This window comes from Cyanistes caeruleus, chromosome 1 (genome assembly GCF_971803275.1).
Source record: "Cyanistes caeruleus chromosome 1, bCyaCae1.hap1.1, whole genome shotgun sequence".
NCBI classification, from domain to species: domain Eukaryota; kingdom Metazoa; phylum Chordata; class Aves; order Passeriformes; family Paridae; genus Cyanistes; species Cyanistes caeruleus.
The window spans coordinates 39570472-39589178 of record NC_141701.1 but is presented as its reverse complement, the minus strand read 5'-3'; the positions used below and the strand labels follow the sequence as shown (position 1 = coordinate 39589178).

General features: G+C 37.0%; 1 protein-coding gene across 1 annotated transcript in view; it reads left to right on the top strand.

Annotated features, from left to right (window-relative positions):
- Positions 1 to 18707, top strand: part of RP1 (RP1 axonemal microtubule associated) — a 205012-nt gene that overhangs the window by 42400 nt on the left and 143905 nt on the right. The window contains exons 3-6 of the mRNA XM_086888036.1: positions 335 to 985; positions 2362 to 2533; positions 15662 to 15825; positions 17718 to 17804. Of these exons, the coding sequence (XP_086744162.1) occupies positions 347 to 985; positions 2362 to 2533; positions 15662 to 15825; positions 17718 to 17804 (1062 nt within the window). The 5' untranslated portion in view covers positions 335 to 346. The remainder of the gene's footprint in view (positions 1 to 334; positions 986 to 2361; positions 2534 to 15661; positions 15826 to 17717; positions 17805 to 18707) is intronic.

The window sequence follows — 18707 nt, the reverse complement described above, 5'->3', positions numbered from 1 at the left end:
AAATGTCATTAGCTTCATGTTCAAGAAAGGATGGACTGACAAACTACCTCCTTCTAAGGAAAGTTCTCTTGCACCAAAATGATAAGAGATTTGAAATTACACTGGAGAGTTTTGGGAATACTTGCAAGCAGAGCTATACTAACTTAATCTGACAGTACTGAAGTCTTTGTGGAATTTAGTGATAACAGCTTGAATCCATTTAAATCCAGTGATTTTTGGCACAACATGCTGCCGTTGGTTTCTCATAAATCCTCTTTCTGCACCTTTCAAAATGTAGATCATATTTTCACTAGTCACAGGAAAAGTTTTACATCCATCTCTTTTTTTCTTCCAGATTGCTGTCAAAATGAGTGAAACACCTTCAAGTAGTTACTCAGTGAATCATCCAAACTCCTCCGAGAGTGAACAGAGTTTATCCACGCGCCATTTCAATGTTACTGAACCGGTTGTGGCAAAACGGATTTGTTTCTATAAAAGTGGAGATCCCCAGTTTAATGGAATCAAAATGGTTGTTAATAGCAGGTCTTACAAGACATTTGATGCCTTGCTGGATAGTTTATCCAAAAGGGTCCCGCTTCCTTTTGGAGTAAGGAATATTAGTACACCAAGAGGAAGACACAGCATCACCAATCTGGAGGATCTGGAAGATGGAAAATCCTATATTTGCTCCCATCAGAGGAAAATGAAGCCCATCAACCTGGAACAGGCCAGCAAAAAGCCGCTGCCCTGGCAGATCAGCAGGCCTGTCAGTGCTCGTCGTCGAGCTGTGCAATTAGCGAGGCAGCATGAAGATGGGTTTGGCCATCGAGAAAGCAGAATAACAACTCCCAAAAAGATGCTTGTTTTCAAAAATGGGGATGTAAGACATAGGCGCACCATAGTTTTGGGGAAGAAAAATACACAAACATTTGAAGCCTTTCTGGATTATATGAGTGAGTTAATGCAATATCCAGTTGCAAAACTCTATACCACTGATGGCAGAAAGGTGAGAATATGGATGAGTACTGACTTCTTTTATTATTTCTTCTAGATTATTTTAAATTAAAAAAAAAAATATCCCCTGTGAGCTTGAAACATGGTCCTGATGTATGATCCTGATGTGCGATCAGATGTGCTAAATTTAATTTGTTTACTTTCTATTCTTTTTCCCCCTTTAGAAGGGCTACTAGCTTGAAGGAAATATACTGGAATTTTGGGAACAGAGAGAAGCTAGTGAAGACATGTATACATTTAATTTTATGCAAAAAGAACAAAACACTTCATTCTCTTACTCAAGCCTCTTTCAGGCATGCTCCCTATTCTATACTTTTATCCATTTGCACAAAATTTTCCTTTAGTCTTAATGCTCTTTATCTGGGATTTTTAATGTTTTAGAACATGGTAAGTAGCATCAAATGCCCACACATATTTTTATCATTGCACAAAGGCAGAGTGGTTTGCCATTTATAACTTGAAACTCTGACACCTTAGTCCCTATTATGGTTTTCAAACCATGGACCAGGTTTTGTACCTCTAAACTCAGAGGGTGCAGCAGTAATAATCCAGATTTTAATCTTGCATGCTGCTTTTATAATTTTATCTCTGTGTTTTTTCTGTCTGTTGTTTAACCCCAGAAAAATACATAAGGTTACACATAGCAGATATCTAGAAAGAGAATTCCATGCAGAACTCCAAGAGTGCAAATGAAATCTTCTGTTTACCCTTCACATGTTGAAATTGTGTATTAGGTTGAGAACCTGTCCATATTCACTGCCACAATTTAGTGAAGTGCAGTTTGTAAACATTATCTTGTAATATATTTTGGAACATACATTCCAAACTGTCAGACAAGGCTCTGAGCACCTTGATCCAGTCAGATCTGCTTTGAGCAGAGGGTTTAACTACATGACCTGCACAGATCTTTTCCAAAGTGTAATGCTCTGTGGTGGTGTCCTATTCCTTTGTGGAAGTATGAGTCAACAACTTGTGCTGTATTCTGAGTTTTTCCTCCAAGAATGTCTCCATATGTATACCTACCTCCAAATGTGTATTCGTATTTCATGACTATGAGCAGTCAATGTGCAATGATGAAACAAAATAACATATGTAAACAATTAAATTTTAAGAAAATTTTGATCTGGATCCAAGTTGTTTCTTGAAGTAATTATCCAAAATATTTATATAGCAAGATACATCCTCACAGAAATAGGAATTGCCTTAAAGGAATTGAAAAATTAATTCTGTGCTGTGATGCATATTTAATAGTCTGCTGCAAATGAATGTAGAGACTAAGAAGTGAAGATATAAAGCTAGGAAGGGATAAATCACATTATTTTTTGGTGGTTACTAAGGCAAAGAATTTAATGTTACTTCTTTTTCCAGGTTCCTAATCTTCAGGCCCTGATATTGTGCTCTGGAGCTGTAGTTGCAGCAGGGAGAGAGCCTTTTAAACCAAGTAATTATGAATCTCTTGGGTATTTGCGGCCTGCTAAATTGCTTGGAATCGGAAATCGTGTGTACCCAAAAGCAAATGCCAAGTCAGAAAGTGAAAAGAGTAAGTTCTTTAAATTAATTTGTATTTTATTAATTTATCTCTCTTAGCATAAGGCATAAACAGTGACAATCTTACTGGGATCAAGGATATTCATAAAGGCCAGTTGAAACTGTTTATATCTGCTGTGACTCCTCTATAAGCTTACAAAAGATCAAAGTGTTAATTTTCTTTTTAAAATGCAAGTTTCTGGTAAGTACTCAGCTAGTATGCATATTTTGTTTCTGACAGACTTACTCAGAACACAGATGAAAATCTTTGAGTATAGTTCATTTGAATTCACTTGATTGCCATTGTTTTGATTTTTTTTGGTGTCAGAATTAATAAAAACAGTAGTAAAGGTAAAACCTCAGGCGACTTTAGGCTCTCATTGCATTGCTTGGGCAAAACTTTTGTCCAGTTTTCAGAACTTAACCAGTGGAGGTTTGGCTTGTCCTGATTTACTCTTCTCTTATTGCATGCTCCCCATAAATAGGACAACTAGTATAGCATCCATCCACTCACAAATTCATCATATTTTTGAAGCTGATTTTGCCTGAACAGAGTGTTGTCCGTTCCTACATCCTCATGGCTGTTATATGCATTTTTTTAATAAGTTTGGGAAAAGATACACAAATATGTACTTTCTCTTTGATTGCTCACGAAGTTGCTCCACTGATAAGGTCAGGAAGAGTGTGGAGTGGCCAGTGGATGATCAAGAACATGAGGAGCTCTTGGAGAGAGGCCAGTCTAGATGAATAGCCTGAGGTAGAGGGAAATCAAATGCTGCACTTCCAGAGCTTTAGGTCCTGTGGGAATTCCTGACATCAGAGCATCTTGTAGGGCTGAAGTACTATCTGCAGGAACTTCCTTAAACCAGAGGTTTAAATCCCAGCTGTTCTTGCTACAGCTTCATGCTGTACTGGAGAACCCAGGGAACAGCTTAATTGTTACTGTTCTGGGACTTTCCACAGTAACCCTGCCAGTGTTGTGGAGTACATTAATATATGACATTTGATTTCCATTTGCTTGAGGGAGTTCCATTCACATTTCTTGCACTTTATTATCTCCCCACCAAGCTATTAAGTTTAAGTTTTTACAGCCTTAATGTACTTTGACTTGCACAGCTTGAGATCTGTTTGCAGAGCATAACATAATGAGTCAAGGGAGAATAAATGTGAACATTTTGAGAATGAAAGTTCTGCAGAAACAAAAATCCTACTCTGATTTTGCTTTGAGACAGAGACTGAACCTTGCAATCGTAGAAAACCTGAGCTGCTGAAACTGATTATCTACTGTTTCTAATTCTTAGTTAACAGCAATCACAGAAGGAGTGAGGAAAAAACAACCCTCTTTTTGCCTTTAACCTGAGAATATAAAAAATGTCAGGTGCAGGAGACATAATTGATGATATGAAAACATGGGAAATGAAATTTCAGCATCTTTGTTCTAATTCCATTTCCCGAGACAGAGAAGGTGAGATACTTTGGGAAGCATAAGTTCTGTCTGTGATAGAAAAGTTTGTACTAACTTTTGTTTCAGTTCATGGTAAGGCATCTGCTTGAGAAACTTGCAAGACTATTTGCCTGAGGTTATAGACGAGTCTCTGTAATGATAACATATTACTGTAAAAGTCTTGACGTGAGACCACTTAAAAAAACAAACTCTAATTCAAGAAAAGTAGATCAGTTAATATTACATGTGTTAAAATGCTTTTCTTAAGGAAAACTTATCTATTAAATGGTGAATTATATATATTTAGATATCACTGGCAGCTGTTCATACCTTTGTGTGGCTGTACCTGCACTGTCTCCCTTGCACATGTAGAAGACCTTGGAAATCAGCAAACTTTATTCTTATCTCATGTTCTTTTAGTTCTCAACTCTTCAGGAACAACTATGAGAGAGAGAGAAATGAGAGAAACTTTTTTAAAAGATCCAAGTTATTGTAGAGTAATCAAAACATAGTGTGGGAGTATATATTTTGTATGCTAACCCATTTTGGGCCACACTAAAAAAATCAATTAAAAAAATCAAAATTGGCTATGCTGAGCTTTGCACCATTGTCTACAGCACAGATACATAAGTCATGTGTCATATAGTACAGATAAATGTGTTTCAGCATGTCATGATTTAAGTTCAGATTTTACAAGGAGTTCAGGAACTTCATTGTTTACTTCTTTATAGAAGGTCAGTTCAGAGGATTGGATATGAATCCTTTCCTCATGCGTCAGTGACATTACAAAGAGTAGTTATTCATGCACTGTATATTGTTAGATTAAGCCCAAGGACATATATATTCACCTTGACTGACATGTTTTAGTACTAACTGCAAGAACTAATAGGAAATGATATATTAATGATCACTAAAGCATGAAGAGGAGGTGCAGCTGGTAGCTTGATGCCCAAACAAGTGGGTGCCTATGAATCCATTGAAAAGCTAAAGGCAACCTCAGCTCTCAACTAAGTATAAAATGAGATCACCTACTACTTTTTTAGGCTTTGGAACTTCAAATAAGGCCACAGTTCTGGCATTAGAAAGAAATTGTAAAATAAAATTAAGTTAACAAGTATTTAAATACTTAATTCTTTATTAAGACTTTTATTTCTTTCTCTGAAAACTTCATAGATGGATAGCAAGATTACCCATGGGTTTTTTTCTGTACTTTTTAATGCAAAAATAAAAAAAACAAAGTACTTATAATAACACATTTCATTATTATCTTTAATACTAATTTTTCTCCTTTCTTCTTTTCTGCTCCTTTGTTGCCTGTCTGCTGTCTAATCATCTGGATCCTTATCCATGGTATTTGTCTGCTCTACTTTCTGTCTACTGAATGCATCTGTATTTCAATGTAATTATTGATAGTGACAGCTGAAATAGACTCTAGTTCAAGATCTCAGGTATTCTCAGTTTCTTCTGATAAAGGATCCAGCAATGATAACAACTCAAATGATAACAACTCAGAGTCTTCCTATGTTCTTGACAGCCATAATGGGATAGAAGGAAATCGGTCAGTTATTGGTGAAGACTTATCTGTGGCACAGTATCAAGATGACATTGAGAAATCTGTTCATGTTAATCAAGATGGCAGCATCACAGTGGAAATGAAAGTTCGATTCAAAATTAAAGAGGAAGAAACCATTAAATGGACAACCACCGTAAGTCGCGCTGGCCTTTCTAATGACAAAAATATCTCCATTTGCAGCTCTTCTGCAATGAATGTGGAAGACTGCTCATCCAATGCAAATACATCAGGGCATGTAAATCCAAAAGATGCTCCATTTTTGAAGAGCTGCAATAAAGAAGAGGAAGACTCGGTACAGCAATCCAATGAGGAAGTGTCAGACAAAGAATCAGAATCTGATTCGAAAACTTCTGATTGTAATGTCTCTGAGAAGAGCAGTTCTGCAGATTTAGATGCAGGCAACGTACCAGACAAAAATATCAAGCCTCGATTTTATAGGCCTCCCACCCCTGGGCCAAGGCGTGTTAGACAAAAGAAAGCAGTAGTTGAAAGCGTCACCTTGGTGTCTGAGAAAGAGGTTCAAGAGAAGACAATACGACAGTTTTCCTACAGTGAGGAAATAGAGAATGGAGAAAAAACATCTGAGTATTGCATGGTAGCTCATTCAAGCAGAAAAACATCAAGTGTCAGTAACCCAAAGTTTAATGAGATGAGTGACAATGGTTTATTAAAGCTTTCTTCAGAAAATATAAAAGAAGAAATGCTTTTTAAAGTAAGCCACAAAAGTAGTGAGTTAATAGAAACCACAAATAGGAAGACGTTAGAAGTGCCTGATGAGGATGCATTAGTGCAGAATATGTTGGAGAAATCAGCTGTGGGACAAGGTGCATATAGTAGTTTAGTATCAACTTCCAAAGCTAACAGCAGTGGTTTCATACCATCATCAAAAACTTACCAGACAGCTAGGCCAGGTACAGCAGATCACATCCAAAAGTCATGTGATATTAAACAAATAAAAAGATCAGTAAGTTCTTTCATTACATACTCAGAATTATGTCAGTCAAAAGAAGAATTAAAATGCCAAGCTGCTGATTTAATAGCTATTTCTCAGGATTCAGGGCATTCAACCTGTGCTGGACATAGCCAGATGAAGATGATGGCACCTCCATGTAGTAACAGTCCTACTGAGAATATAAATACAATGACTGGATTCATTCCTACTGTTACTGAAAGTGAGAATCGAATCTGCACCACGACTGAATCAGTGATGACAACGCTCATTGAGAACAGCGAATCTGCATCATCCGTCACCAAAAAGAAGAAGAAGAAAAGAAAATCACCTAGCTTGCTAGAGCAAGGTACATATGAAAATCAAAAGCATAGGGAAATTTCAGGGGTAATTAAAAGTGAAGGGTTGCAAATCACACAGGATTCCGCAACAGAGGCTATAGATAAATATTCTGAAATGCCTCAGAAAAAAGGATCTGAATATTTTGCAAAAAACAGTGACGGGTCTGCCAATTCAGACAAAACTATATATCCTGAAGATGAGTTTTATCATGAGGATTCAGTGGAACAAAATGGATCATCGTCATCTAATAAGAAAAAAAGAAGTAATAACAAGAAGTTAGCCAAGGTAAAATTGAAGTCAGGCAAAAAAAGCAGTATCATTTCATCTGCAAAGAGTGAAGATGGTCTAATAACAGCTGATTCAAACAATGAAGCTGAACACAGTCAGGATACACTTAGCACTGAGAAAGAAGGTGCACATCTTATAACCAGTACTTTCAAACAGACACCTAACTCATCAGTGACTTCAAAGCCATTTTCAGAAGTGCCAAAAAATCTCAGCTTTGAAAAAGGAAAGGAAAAAAATCATTCAGAACATTTGCTATCAAAGAAGGAGAAAAAGCAAAAGGCGATGAATAAAAATCTAGGTAAAGTTGTAAATAAGTTAAATATGTCAGAGAGTGCCATTACACTAGAGTCTCTAAACCAGGAGGGCTTTCAAGAGGAGACTGTTGAACATTCACGTGAAAATTATGTCCAAACTTGGCTGAAAAATTCATTATCAAATTCTGTCTTACCCCCTATAAAGAGAAAAGAAGGGACTGTAGAGAACAGCAGTGTGTGTTCTTTTCCCAAAGAAAATACTGGTGCTTCTGTAGAAAAAGAATCTAGATTTATCACAAATAATGTGCATGTAACTGGAAAAAACCATCTACTTGAAGATAATTTAACAAAAAAACCATTAAAACCTATTGGTAAATTGAGAATTTCAGAAGACTCAGCAAAAGATGCAGATGAAAGACAAACTGACTCTTTGATTCATTCTAACACATCTATAGTAGAAGAAGCTAAGTATTCACTAAAGTCAGAATTTCATCAGGATAGTAAGCTACATTTGTTTCATGAAGCACATGACAAGGATAAAAAGATGGCAGAAGTTGACATTCAAATTAACAACCTATGTAAAAGAAAAAGATCTGAAGTTGCTGTTCAAGCTGATTGCACAATTTTTAGTGAGAAAATTGGAATTGAAGTTCAGAATAACTGCATGTCTAACATTTTGCTGCATGAACTACAATCAGTTTTGCTTGGTCTGCAGAAAGGACATAGTGGATGCATTGGAAAGTCTTGCAGCTTTTCAGATCTTTCTCCTGCAGCTTTTGGTTCTTCCTCCAATGCCCTCCTAGCTTGGCTACTTTTACTGAATCTGAGAGAGAGTTTGATTGGGACAATCACAGATGATATGCAAAAGAATTCCTGTAGCTGTTCTGAAATACTGACACAGTTAAAATGTCTGAAACAAACTGCAGCTATAGAACAAGCTGATGAGCTGAAGGCTGTCTTCTCACATCTCCAACAATCAACAGAAAATAAGGTATTACACTTTAGGAAGGAACTTGAAAAGCAGGACTGCACACAGGAGAATATGCCCATCTCTGAAATTCCTAATGATACATGTTTGCATGAACATGAAGAATCAGTTGAGCCTTGCATTGCAATGGACGGTGTCAGTTCTGAAGAAGCTCTAAAATTAACTGGGGAACCAGAAAGCTGTTTTGATATAGAGAGGAAAATTTGTAAAGAAACAGAGGCTTTAGACATGACTGCTCCCATAACTCAACTAGATGGTCAATATGCCAATACTAATTCAAGTACCTGTAGCTTTCCATCAGCTTTAGAGATACCAGAAAGAAATGAAGAAATGCCTGATAGCCTATATGAAAAAAATCAAGATACGTCATTCATTAATGAAGAGTCGGAATCTTCAGTAGAACCTAACTCCACAGTTCATAGTGTAACTTCTAATGATAACAATTGTATCTTAGATCAGGATACTTCTGAGTTAGAAGGTGAAAAAGACGCTGTACCTGTTACTACTGATAAAAATGAAGCTGAGAATGTTCATCCAAATTCAGCAGATACTGACAAAGCCCCAAAAAACCAACTTACACTAGATACTGAAACCTCTGTAGAATATAATAATGAGGATTATTCTGTACAGGGTGACAAGGAAGATGAAGAAATATCTGAGGAAACCTCTGAGAGGTTATCTACAGTCTCTCCATTATCATTTCGTTATGAATCAAAGCAAATTACAGAATGTGACATGACTGAAGGAGAACAGAAACTGCAAGTAGAAGAACTGGAGGATAAAATGTGTTCTGACACCTCTCAATTAAAAAAATGCTTAAAAAGTCCTGCTACGTCAGACTGGTCAGATTACAGACCAGATACTGAAGAGAGTGACTATAACTTTAGAGTATCCAGTGACTTGACCAATGAAAGTGGGGAGGAAGCACTTGAAAAACATTACAATACTGGCTATGTAAAGAGAACTATTGAAAGACTCTATGGCAAGACAGAAGCTTCATTTAAGCCTGACTTTCACAAAGGATTTCCTTATACGTCAAAAGTATTTCAAGTGGATACTGAAGGATTCCACTCTGCAGTGGGGGAAAAAATCATTTATTTTTCTCAAGAATCTATGTCTTGTTCTGCAGAGAAATTGTCGCATTCTTCATTACCATCACAGGAATATCCAATAAAAGTAAACAAAGATGATGCTATATCAAGAAGAGAAAATACTCCTTCACCAACACCACAGTCTGCCCTTAACAGAGAAGAGACAAGCTATACTAATGACTGTTTAGAGGAATCTCCAAATCAACATTGTCAACCTAGCATTCAGGCTGGTGAAGATGAAGGAATATTGATAGATAAAGGTAAATGGCTTCTGAAAGAAAATCATTTGATAAGAAGGTCACCACCTGAACAGATTGGAATGTATGGTAATTTGGATACAACATCAATTGAAAGTGATGAAGTTCCGTACTCTCACTTTGGCAATCTGGATCAGTACCCCACCCTTGATGAGATCCCTTCTTCAGAGCTTGAAGACATGGTAAAACCCCCTGAAAAATTTTGCAGCTACTTCAATATGCCTCATAATAGTGACTCAGACCCCTTTCAGGATGAGTCAAATACAAAAAGCAAACCTAGTCGCAGTAGTAAGATCCTTCCTGCACCAAACAAAGACAAGACCAATCCATCGAACATGGCAGGTTCTACTTCCACACAGGCTGAAACCAATTTTCCAGCCTTTTCATCTGTGGAATTTAGATTGCCTGATAACAAGGTGCATCCATTGGAAAAGCCTTCAAATGCTGTGCCCATCCAGTCTCAGCCAACTAATGTTAGTAACGTGGATAGAAGTGCTCCTCATGAAGAAGATTCTCTGGATAGGCTCCATGCGATATGTGGCCAACACTGTCCAATACTGATGGTAACAGTAATACCAGTTAATGAGGAGCAGAGAGGATATGCCTACCAAAAGGCATCTGATATTGAGAACCAGATGTGTCCATACTTGTTGGCCAAAAAGAGCAAACATTTAGGATGGCCAGGTCAAGACCTGGCAGACAAAAATAATCATGTCACTTTGAAGAATAACTCTATCAATAAGATCGCCAATAATATCTTTAATAGGTTTTATGCTGATAACACCTTAGATTTTATTAGTAACTTTGGAATACTTGCATCTTCAACTTTGAAGGACACAAATATTTTAGGGGAGTTACACATTTCAGAGGATATGAATGCAAACCCCATGGAAGCCAGAAATTGTCAAAATAGTGTATCTAAACATGTACCAAGTGATCTAGTCACAGGCACAAATACTGAGTTACCCAATGGAAAGAAAAGAATATGTCAAACCTTAAGAATAAATTTAATTTATATTGTTGAAGAAAAATTTTCCCCTATGTTGGCAGATCCATCAGAAACCTGTCATTCTGAAACATTTCTGAAGTGTGACTCTTCCTTAAATAGCATTGAACATAAAGCCTCTGAAAATCTGAAAAACAAAAATGCCTTTCCTATAGAAGAAGAAGAAGAAGACAAAGAAGAAGTAGTTTGCTCTTCTACAGTGAACAGCGGAAATAGTAACGATGAGAATGACTTATAATAAAGATCTTGGGATTTCCATCACATTAGATTAGTAAAAACATCTTCAGAAAAAAAAAATAAAAAAATCGCATAATAAACTGCTGAACGGTTCAACCAATAAAACTCCCGGTGTGAATAACTAGATAAAATAAGTCACAATTGTATATCAGTGCTGAAATACAAATATTAATTACATTTTTATGGGAAACACCCACATGAAGAAAAGTTTTTCTTCTAAGGCAATGATTTCTTAGCTAGGAAGCAGTTTTTCCCTGAAATATTATCTGTCAAGAGGTAGTTGTATACCAATCATCTAGAGAAATGTTGGCTGCTTGTTTCAACAGAGAACTGAAATTTGAAATACCTGCCCAAGCTCTAAGAAGGTTTTTGTATTCCATGGCAGTTGAGAAGGAGCTTGAAAACTGCCTTTCAGTACAAATGCTTTTCCCAGAAGAAAATCAACTGATATATTTAATTTGAAATGAAAAGTAGGAAATACTATTCAAATGCTGTAATGCAATAACAAGTAGGAAACAGAGGTCATGTTAGTTTTTTACGGATGAACATTATAAATTTGCTGTTTGAAATTTTAGAGGTCAGCTGCTGAACATGAATGTGAGTAAAGAGATTTTCCATGTAGGATCATCCAGACACCAAATAAAGTTGGCCCCTTTAACTCAGAGGACACTAGAAAAAGGGCATATTTAAGAACTGAGAACAGAGACTCTTTGTCAATGGACTTCCTGACTGCTCTTGCCATATTTCCTTCTGATGCAACACCACTTACTCTTAAAAGTGTTCTACGTGTACTGAAAGTTTTAGTTGTCTGTTCTAACTTAATCTCTGTCTGTACTTTAAAGATTGTATTTGTGGTTTTGTGTTTTGTTTTTTTCTGTGCATATGTGGGCTTTTTTGTTTAGGTTTTATTTTTTTTTTTTGTAAATATGTCGTATTTTGAGAATCTAAGGCATATGCAATATGTTCCAGGATTTTTCAGTCTGCCCTTAGAGTTATTTTGGATACCTGTTTACAGCACTTTTTTAATACTGCATCTAGTAAGTACCTATATATGGTTTACAATTTTCAGTAAATGATATAACACATGAAATTGGAAAATATTTAATGAATATTGTGATTAGGGAGAGTGTTTCAGTTTTTTTGGTTAGCTTTTAATTCTAATTACTACACAGTACCTCTCTTCAATGTCAATGAAGTCAGAGATATACCTGAAAAAAGAAGGTGCCACTTTTCAGGTAGGGAATGAGAATTTGGCTATTCTGTACTCTTGAAGACTGTCTTGAATAACTAGCATGTACATGCTGTGATAAACCCTGGGTCATGATCCTATGATTATCCAGACTGGGGACCTAATAAAAGGCTGATGCAAATTCTTCTTGGGTCAGAGGCTTTGATTGTGTCTGTGTGGGACAGAGGGCACGTGGAAGGGAAGTGGATGTTGGATGTGAAGCAAAAGGGGTTTATAGCACAGGTAGGAAATGAGAAGCACTCCTCATTTTTTTTAGAAGTCCAGTGGCTGATATATTTTCCCCTAATGAATGTTAAATTTCTGTTGTTTGAAGCGGTGTATTCTATGTAATAAACTGAAGTTATAACTCTAAAGCAAAATGTATTGTCTAATATATTTCACAACAAATAGCAGTGTATTATTTCCTCTGCTGCCATTGTTTCTGATGTTCCTCTGTCCATCTCCACTTCTTTTGGTGTCCTTCTTCACATGTTTTAGAGCTGCTCCAAGTGAAGAGTCTCAGTGGTATTTTTTCATCCCTTTACATGTCAATACAAAAATAAAACCTTTGTTTGAATAACTCAACAACTCAAAATTATTACAATCCATCTGAATATCATATAGCATTCTTTGCTGTAAATAATGTCTAATTTATAGGCAAATTAACAGCTGTATATGTCTCCATCACTCACAGCCTTTCTGCTGGTTTCACAGCACTCTGTGCTGCATCCACAAAACCTCAGGGCTTCCAGATCTAGGTTCAGAAATCTTTAATCAGATCCTTATTGCTGAGTTACTGAGAGTTACTGAGCAAACTAAGCCCTGGAAACATGAGATGTGAGGTACTCCCTCAGGTTGCAATTAGCAGAGACCACAGCAAGTGGTGAAATGAATATTAACTGAAAGACCTGGTTTTGATTTCTGTACATTAACTGAAAGAGAAGGAATAAAATGTCACCTCAGAGCAGGACAAAAGGTTGACAGTGAGATGTATCATACTGTCATAGGGTTTATATATTCATTAGTAGCACAGGGAAGATCAGAGAACTGTGGAATCATTTAGGTTAGAAAAGACCTCTGAGTCCAACCATTGACCCAGAATTGCAAAGTCCACTATTAAACCATGTCCCCAGGTGCCATATCTACACATCTTTTAAATACCTTCAGGCTGGTGACTCAACTGCTTCCCTGGACAGCCACCAATGCTTGACAACCCTTTCAGTGAAGTAATTTTTCCTGTCATCCAATCTGAAATCCAATCTGAAATCCAATTGCACCCTCCCTGGTGGAGCTTGAAGCAAAGACAGAGAATATCAGGTGTCTGAAATGCACAGATAAAATTGTTTTCATAGTTAAGATTGGAGAAAGCTGAAGAGAGAACCTCACAATGCTACAGAAACATACTGATTGACTGAGGCAAAAACACTGTGAGGTGTTGAGCTGCTTTAATAAGATAGAAAAACATTCAGCAAACATTTTGGGATTTACAGAGAGTATGCCATACATCTGGAAAGAATTCAGTTTTTGTCTTGCCATAATTTAAAAAGAAACAGCCAGCATAACACAGATCACAGTCCCAGGAACTCCCAGTTTATCTTGTTTAGCAGCTTGCTAGAAGGAAACTACACAATTAGGTAAGCAATTCCATTTAATTACTAAATCTCATTTTAAATCTTTCTCTCTGTAGTCATTACAGCTTGCACCAGACAGATGTTCTAGAGCTTGAGTCCCATTTCTGATGTCTGTCTTGAATGTTTCCTGGTTTCCATACTCAGACTACTCATGGTTAGTTTATATACGTGTCCCAAAGCCATCACTGTAATTTTCACTTTTTCCTCCTTGGTATCTATCAACAAAATCAGACATTTTCTCAACTTTTTCTCCTACATAAATATTTTCTTCATTTCCTCTAATTATCATGGCTGTAGTCTCTGAAATGCACCAGGCATATTTATCTTAATTCTAAGGATGTCAGAAGAGCATTGTTCAATGCATTGTTCAGTGTATCACTATTAAACGAGCACCTTAACTTTTATAGCACTAATATTATCAAATATCATTAATCTAATCACAATGTTGATCTACTCTAAGAGCTAAGGGGAATAGTCAATGCAGTTTTCTCACATTGTGTCACAGATTAGCCCCAGTCAGAACTAAGCCCCACACAGCCGCTTGCTTACTTCCCCACCAGTGGGATTTGAGATAATAAAAGAGAGAGGACTCATGGATTGAAATAAAGTTTAATAAGTAAAGCAAAAGGTGCACACACAAGCAGAGCAAAACAAGGAATTCAATCATCAGCTAATTGCAGCTGTGGCAAAAGCAGATTACAGCAACTTTTGAGGAAGTTCACACTGCTCTGTTGATAGCAAATGTGTGTCTGTCAGTTACTTCTCTTTCTCAGATCTCACAGTTGTTATCTTTTACTTATACATTCAGTTTAATATGTTCAAGCTATGACAGTTTTGGAATTGATCAAATTTACCTTGTTGAGAAGAGTATCCACCAGTGATACCATTTCCCTAAATTCTGTGCCATTGGTACTTAGCTTCCACTGATGAACGGCTTGGGCTGGAAGGGGCCTTAAGACCCATCCAGTTCCAACCCCCCTGCAGTGACAGGTCCCTGACCTGTCAGGGACAGGTTACTCAGAGCTCCATCCAGCCTGATCTTGAGCACTTCCAGAGATGAGGCATCCACAGATTCTCTGGTGCCCCACCACCCTCACAGTAAAGAATTTTTCCCTAATATCTAATGTAAACCTGTTCTCTTTCAGTTTGAAGCCATTGTCTCTTTTTCTGTGACTACATGCTTTTGCAAATAGTCCCTCTCCATCTTTCCTCTAGACTCCCCTCAGTTACTGGAAGGCCATCCCAGAGCTTTCCCTTATCCAGGCTGATTCTCTCAGCCTTTTCTCCTAGCAGAGGTTCTTCATCCCTCTGATCAGCTTGCTGGCCCACTCTGGATTTTCTTCAACAGGTCAAAGTCCTTCTTGTGCTGGTAAAGCTTCAGTGGATTCCAAACTAGGTACTACATCTGTGTAGCTGATCACACTTTTAGAGAGATACAGATCCTTGAGCAGTTCTTTTTCAGCAGAGCTAATTTGCTTTCAGAGTCCCTAATATTTAAATTGATGAGTGTCAAGGCTGTCATTACACAGCACTGCATTGAGCAGAGCTGATATATCCTAAGTAAAGAGAACCCCATATTTAATACAATATTTCAATCTGTGTTTGAAAGGTGATCTACGTTCATTCAAATTTGACTTGGTCATATAGGACATTTAGAATAAAAGATGAATACAACCTGACATTTCATGACATGCCCAACACAGCAAACTCAATATTTGCCTGCTGTAATTTTGTGAAACACATATTTCTGTATTCATTGACATGCTATTATTTAAAATTTTGATTACTGAAGTGCATTTTATTTAAGAATCTTGACTTTAAGTAGTTCATCAAGTCTTTTCATTTTTTGATAGCTAGGAAATGGAATGTGTCAGTCTTCACCAGTGATGTGCCATCTGCAGGAACAAGCTCAAAGGTTTATATTGCATTGTATGGGGATCGTGGCAGTTCAGGTCCTATTTTTCTTGATGGAGAGAAGGGAAAATTATTTCAGAGAGGCAATGAAGACATCTTCACAGTAAGTAATATATATTCATTGTTGCCCTTTTACTTCCTGCCAGATTGCATGACATTTCAAACTCTATGTGATAAAAGGCAGCTTTTTGTATGTTACACATATCTAGAAATGAGAAACAACACTTAAATGTAGAGCTAAATTTAGTATCCTTTCCCACTCACCCAAAGCTGATTTGATTCAACATGTTTATTGTCTGTTGAAGAAGAACTAGTGTTTTATTTGCATAGTTGCATAGTGCCCAAGAAAATACCAAGAAATGTACGACAACAGATACTTGTTTTGTTTGCAAATTTGAAACAGGACTACAATATTAAAAATTAAATGAGGAAGTGAGGAATTATGATAAAATTTTAACTTTGTTAAACACCTGCTGCTTTAGTGAAATAGTGGCAAATTTTATGCCTGTAATAAATCTATCTGAAACTACTTCTGCTTCCAGTTACACAGGTGAGCCAGACTAGGTCCCTTATCACAATCTCCATAGCTTGAGTGTGTAAATAGGATTGTCAGGGGTTGTCTACAGGTGTCTGCTATGGGGCCATATGACAAATGGGTGCTTCCATCATTAGTATCCAGCACAGCAACTCCCCCTCTAAGAAAAGGTGTTGGCAGCATTGATGAAGACCTCACCTTTTCCACAATTGCCCCATAGATGACTGGGATGCAGGAAGTGCAGTTCTTATCCCTTTCAGCCTATGGAATTTCTCAGAAGAATCCAGCACCCCTGATACAGAATTTCATTCTCCATTTATGATATCAAACCAGCCAGATTGAAAGGAGTCGATAAAACAAGTAAGCAGGTCCTGACAGATTAAAAGACCCTCTTCACAATAGATGTTGTTGGCTGTTTCCTAGTACTGAAATTAATTTCACCTACAATTACTTTAAAATGCAAAACATGGAGGACAGTCCCATTGTTTGAAACCTAGGATTCCCCTGTTAGGCAAGTATTCATAGCATTGAATACTATTAAGGAGAACCTACTCTGAAATGTATAGAAAGAGAAAAGGATCTCTGACTGCACTGTATTTGCACACAGCCATGGTCTGTCCTCACTGCTTTGTCTCTTTATCATTTATACTACTGAGTTCAGAGAAATTCATGATACAGGGAACTCAGTTCACACCCATCTATACAATGTCCATGAGAACGTGAAAATTAATTCTATGGAAAACAACAGAAGGAGAGAAAAATCAAGCCTACATTATAACAAAATAAATTACACAGTGAGAAAGGAAGGCTGATGGTGTACTTCCAGTTCCTTGAAGATAAGCTTTCTATTTCTCAACTTAAGTTCATAGTAAGGTTGTTTGAATAACCTTTACACAAAGTTATTCCTTCAGTGCCCTGTTATCTGTGCTGGACATATTCATCCAGCCTGCCCAAGAGCTAATCTTTCAAATACAGCTTTTTAACTTGATTTAATTGAAATTATTTGTAAAAAGAAGCATCAAAGCTGAACACAATTGTTTCCAAAAAGTGGTAAGACATACACCCTGGAGGGGTAGGGAAAAGCTCAGAGGTATGTGGGAGACAAAAATAATTTTGGAGCAGGTTGCTAGTATAGATGCTAAACTGAGATAGATTTTAGGGTCAAGATGCTTTTGCTTTCAGTCATATGTATGGTCTCTATTCACCTCCCAGTGAGGCAAATATTCACTCAGGAATTACCACAACAACTTCCTGAAGATATTTGAATGGGATTGGCAGGCCAATAGGATTTTTGAGGGTTGTCTTTTAGAAGACCCAAAAGTCTAAGGATGAAAGACTTGTTTAAATGTCATTTAATTCCTCTAATTAAAATCTCACCTTACAGTTACTAAATTAATTTCTGTTTCATGTCTTTTCTTTTTAGCAAATATTCTGTTTCATTAGTTGTGTTTCTTTTACAGGTCAATACTAGGAACGTAGGACATCTCTACAAAATACGAATAGGACATACAAATACAGGGAACTCCCCTGCCTGGCACTGCAAAGAGGTAAAAGCAGTGAGAAAGAATTTTATCTGTCCAAAAGCAGTCATTATGACATTGGATTCAAAATATGAGTAAGAAAAAAATCCCTGGGATTATATTAGCTTCATCAAATGCTTTCACCTTCATTTAAGGGATTACTTATGAAGGAATTTTTTTTTTTTTTTTGTGGAACTAAAGCAGCTTATGATGTCTGGGTTGGCTGTTTGTAATTTAATACATTATGTTTCTTTAAAAATGTGTGGCTGGGCAGCAAAAAAGACTACTTAAGTTAGCAGCTATAGTCTGAGTCTTCTACAGTCTTTGCATGCTATAAAGTGCCTAGGGTTTGTTTAAACCCACAAAATCTTGAACCAAGTCTAGCCAAGTTCTCCCCAAATCTGTGGCTGATGCCTATGGGCCCCTATGTACAGCACCAGAGCTACATTGCAAATGTTTCTAGTTCTGTGTCTCTGATAAGAAAAAGACAATAAGAAGTCTTTTTCCCTCCTTATGTAAAAAATATCTTGATGCAGGTTAAGCAAATATAATAGAGCAAAGAGAATGATCTAGTTGCACTTCAAGGTTTGGTTGGGAAACATAATATATAGGTTTCTGGACTGGAAATTAAAGGATCTGACTTTTATCCTATAACCTATGTGCTACTATGTGTGCCAATTATATGCTATGCAGGCCTGAAACCCTTCTTCTTTGTGCCAGGGTTTCTTATCTCTCAGTTGAGAGACTGCAGTTTCTGAAGAACTTCAGAAGCTGCTGGTAAACTCAATATTAAAATTATATTTCACACTATATCTAGGTCTATCTAATGCAAAGTTCCCAGTGAAGTCAAATGTTCATTGATCAGTGGTCAAAATATCTGGCTATTTGATGCTTGTTTTTACCCGGGCCTGTGACTCAGAAGGAAGACTG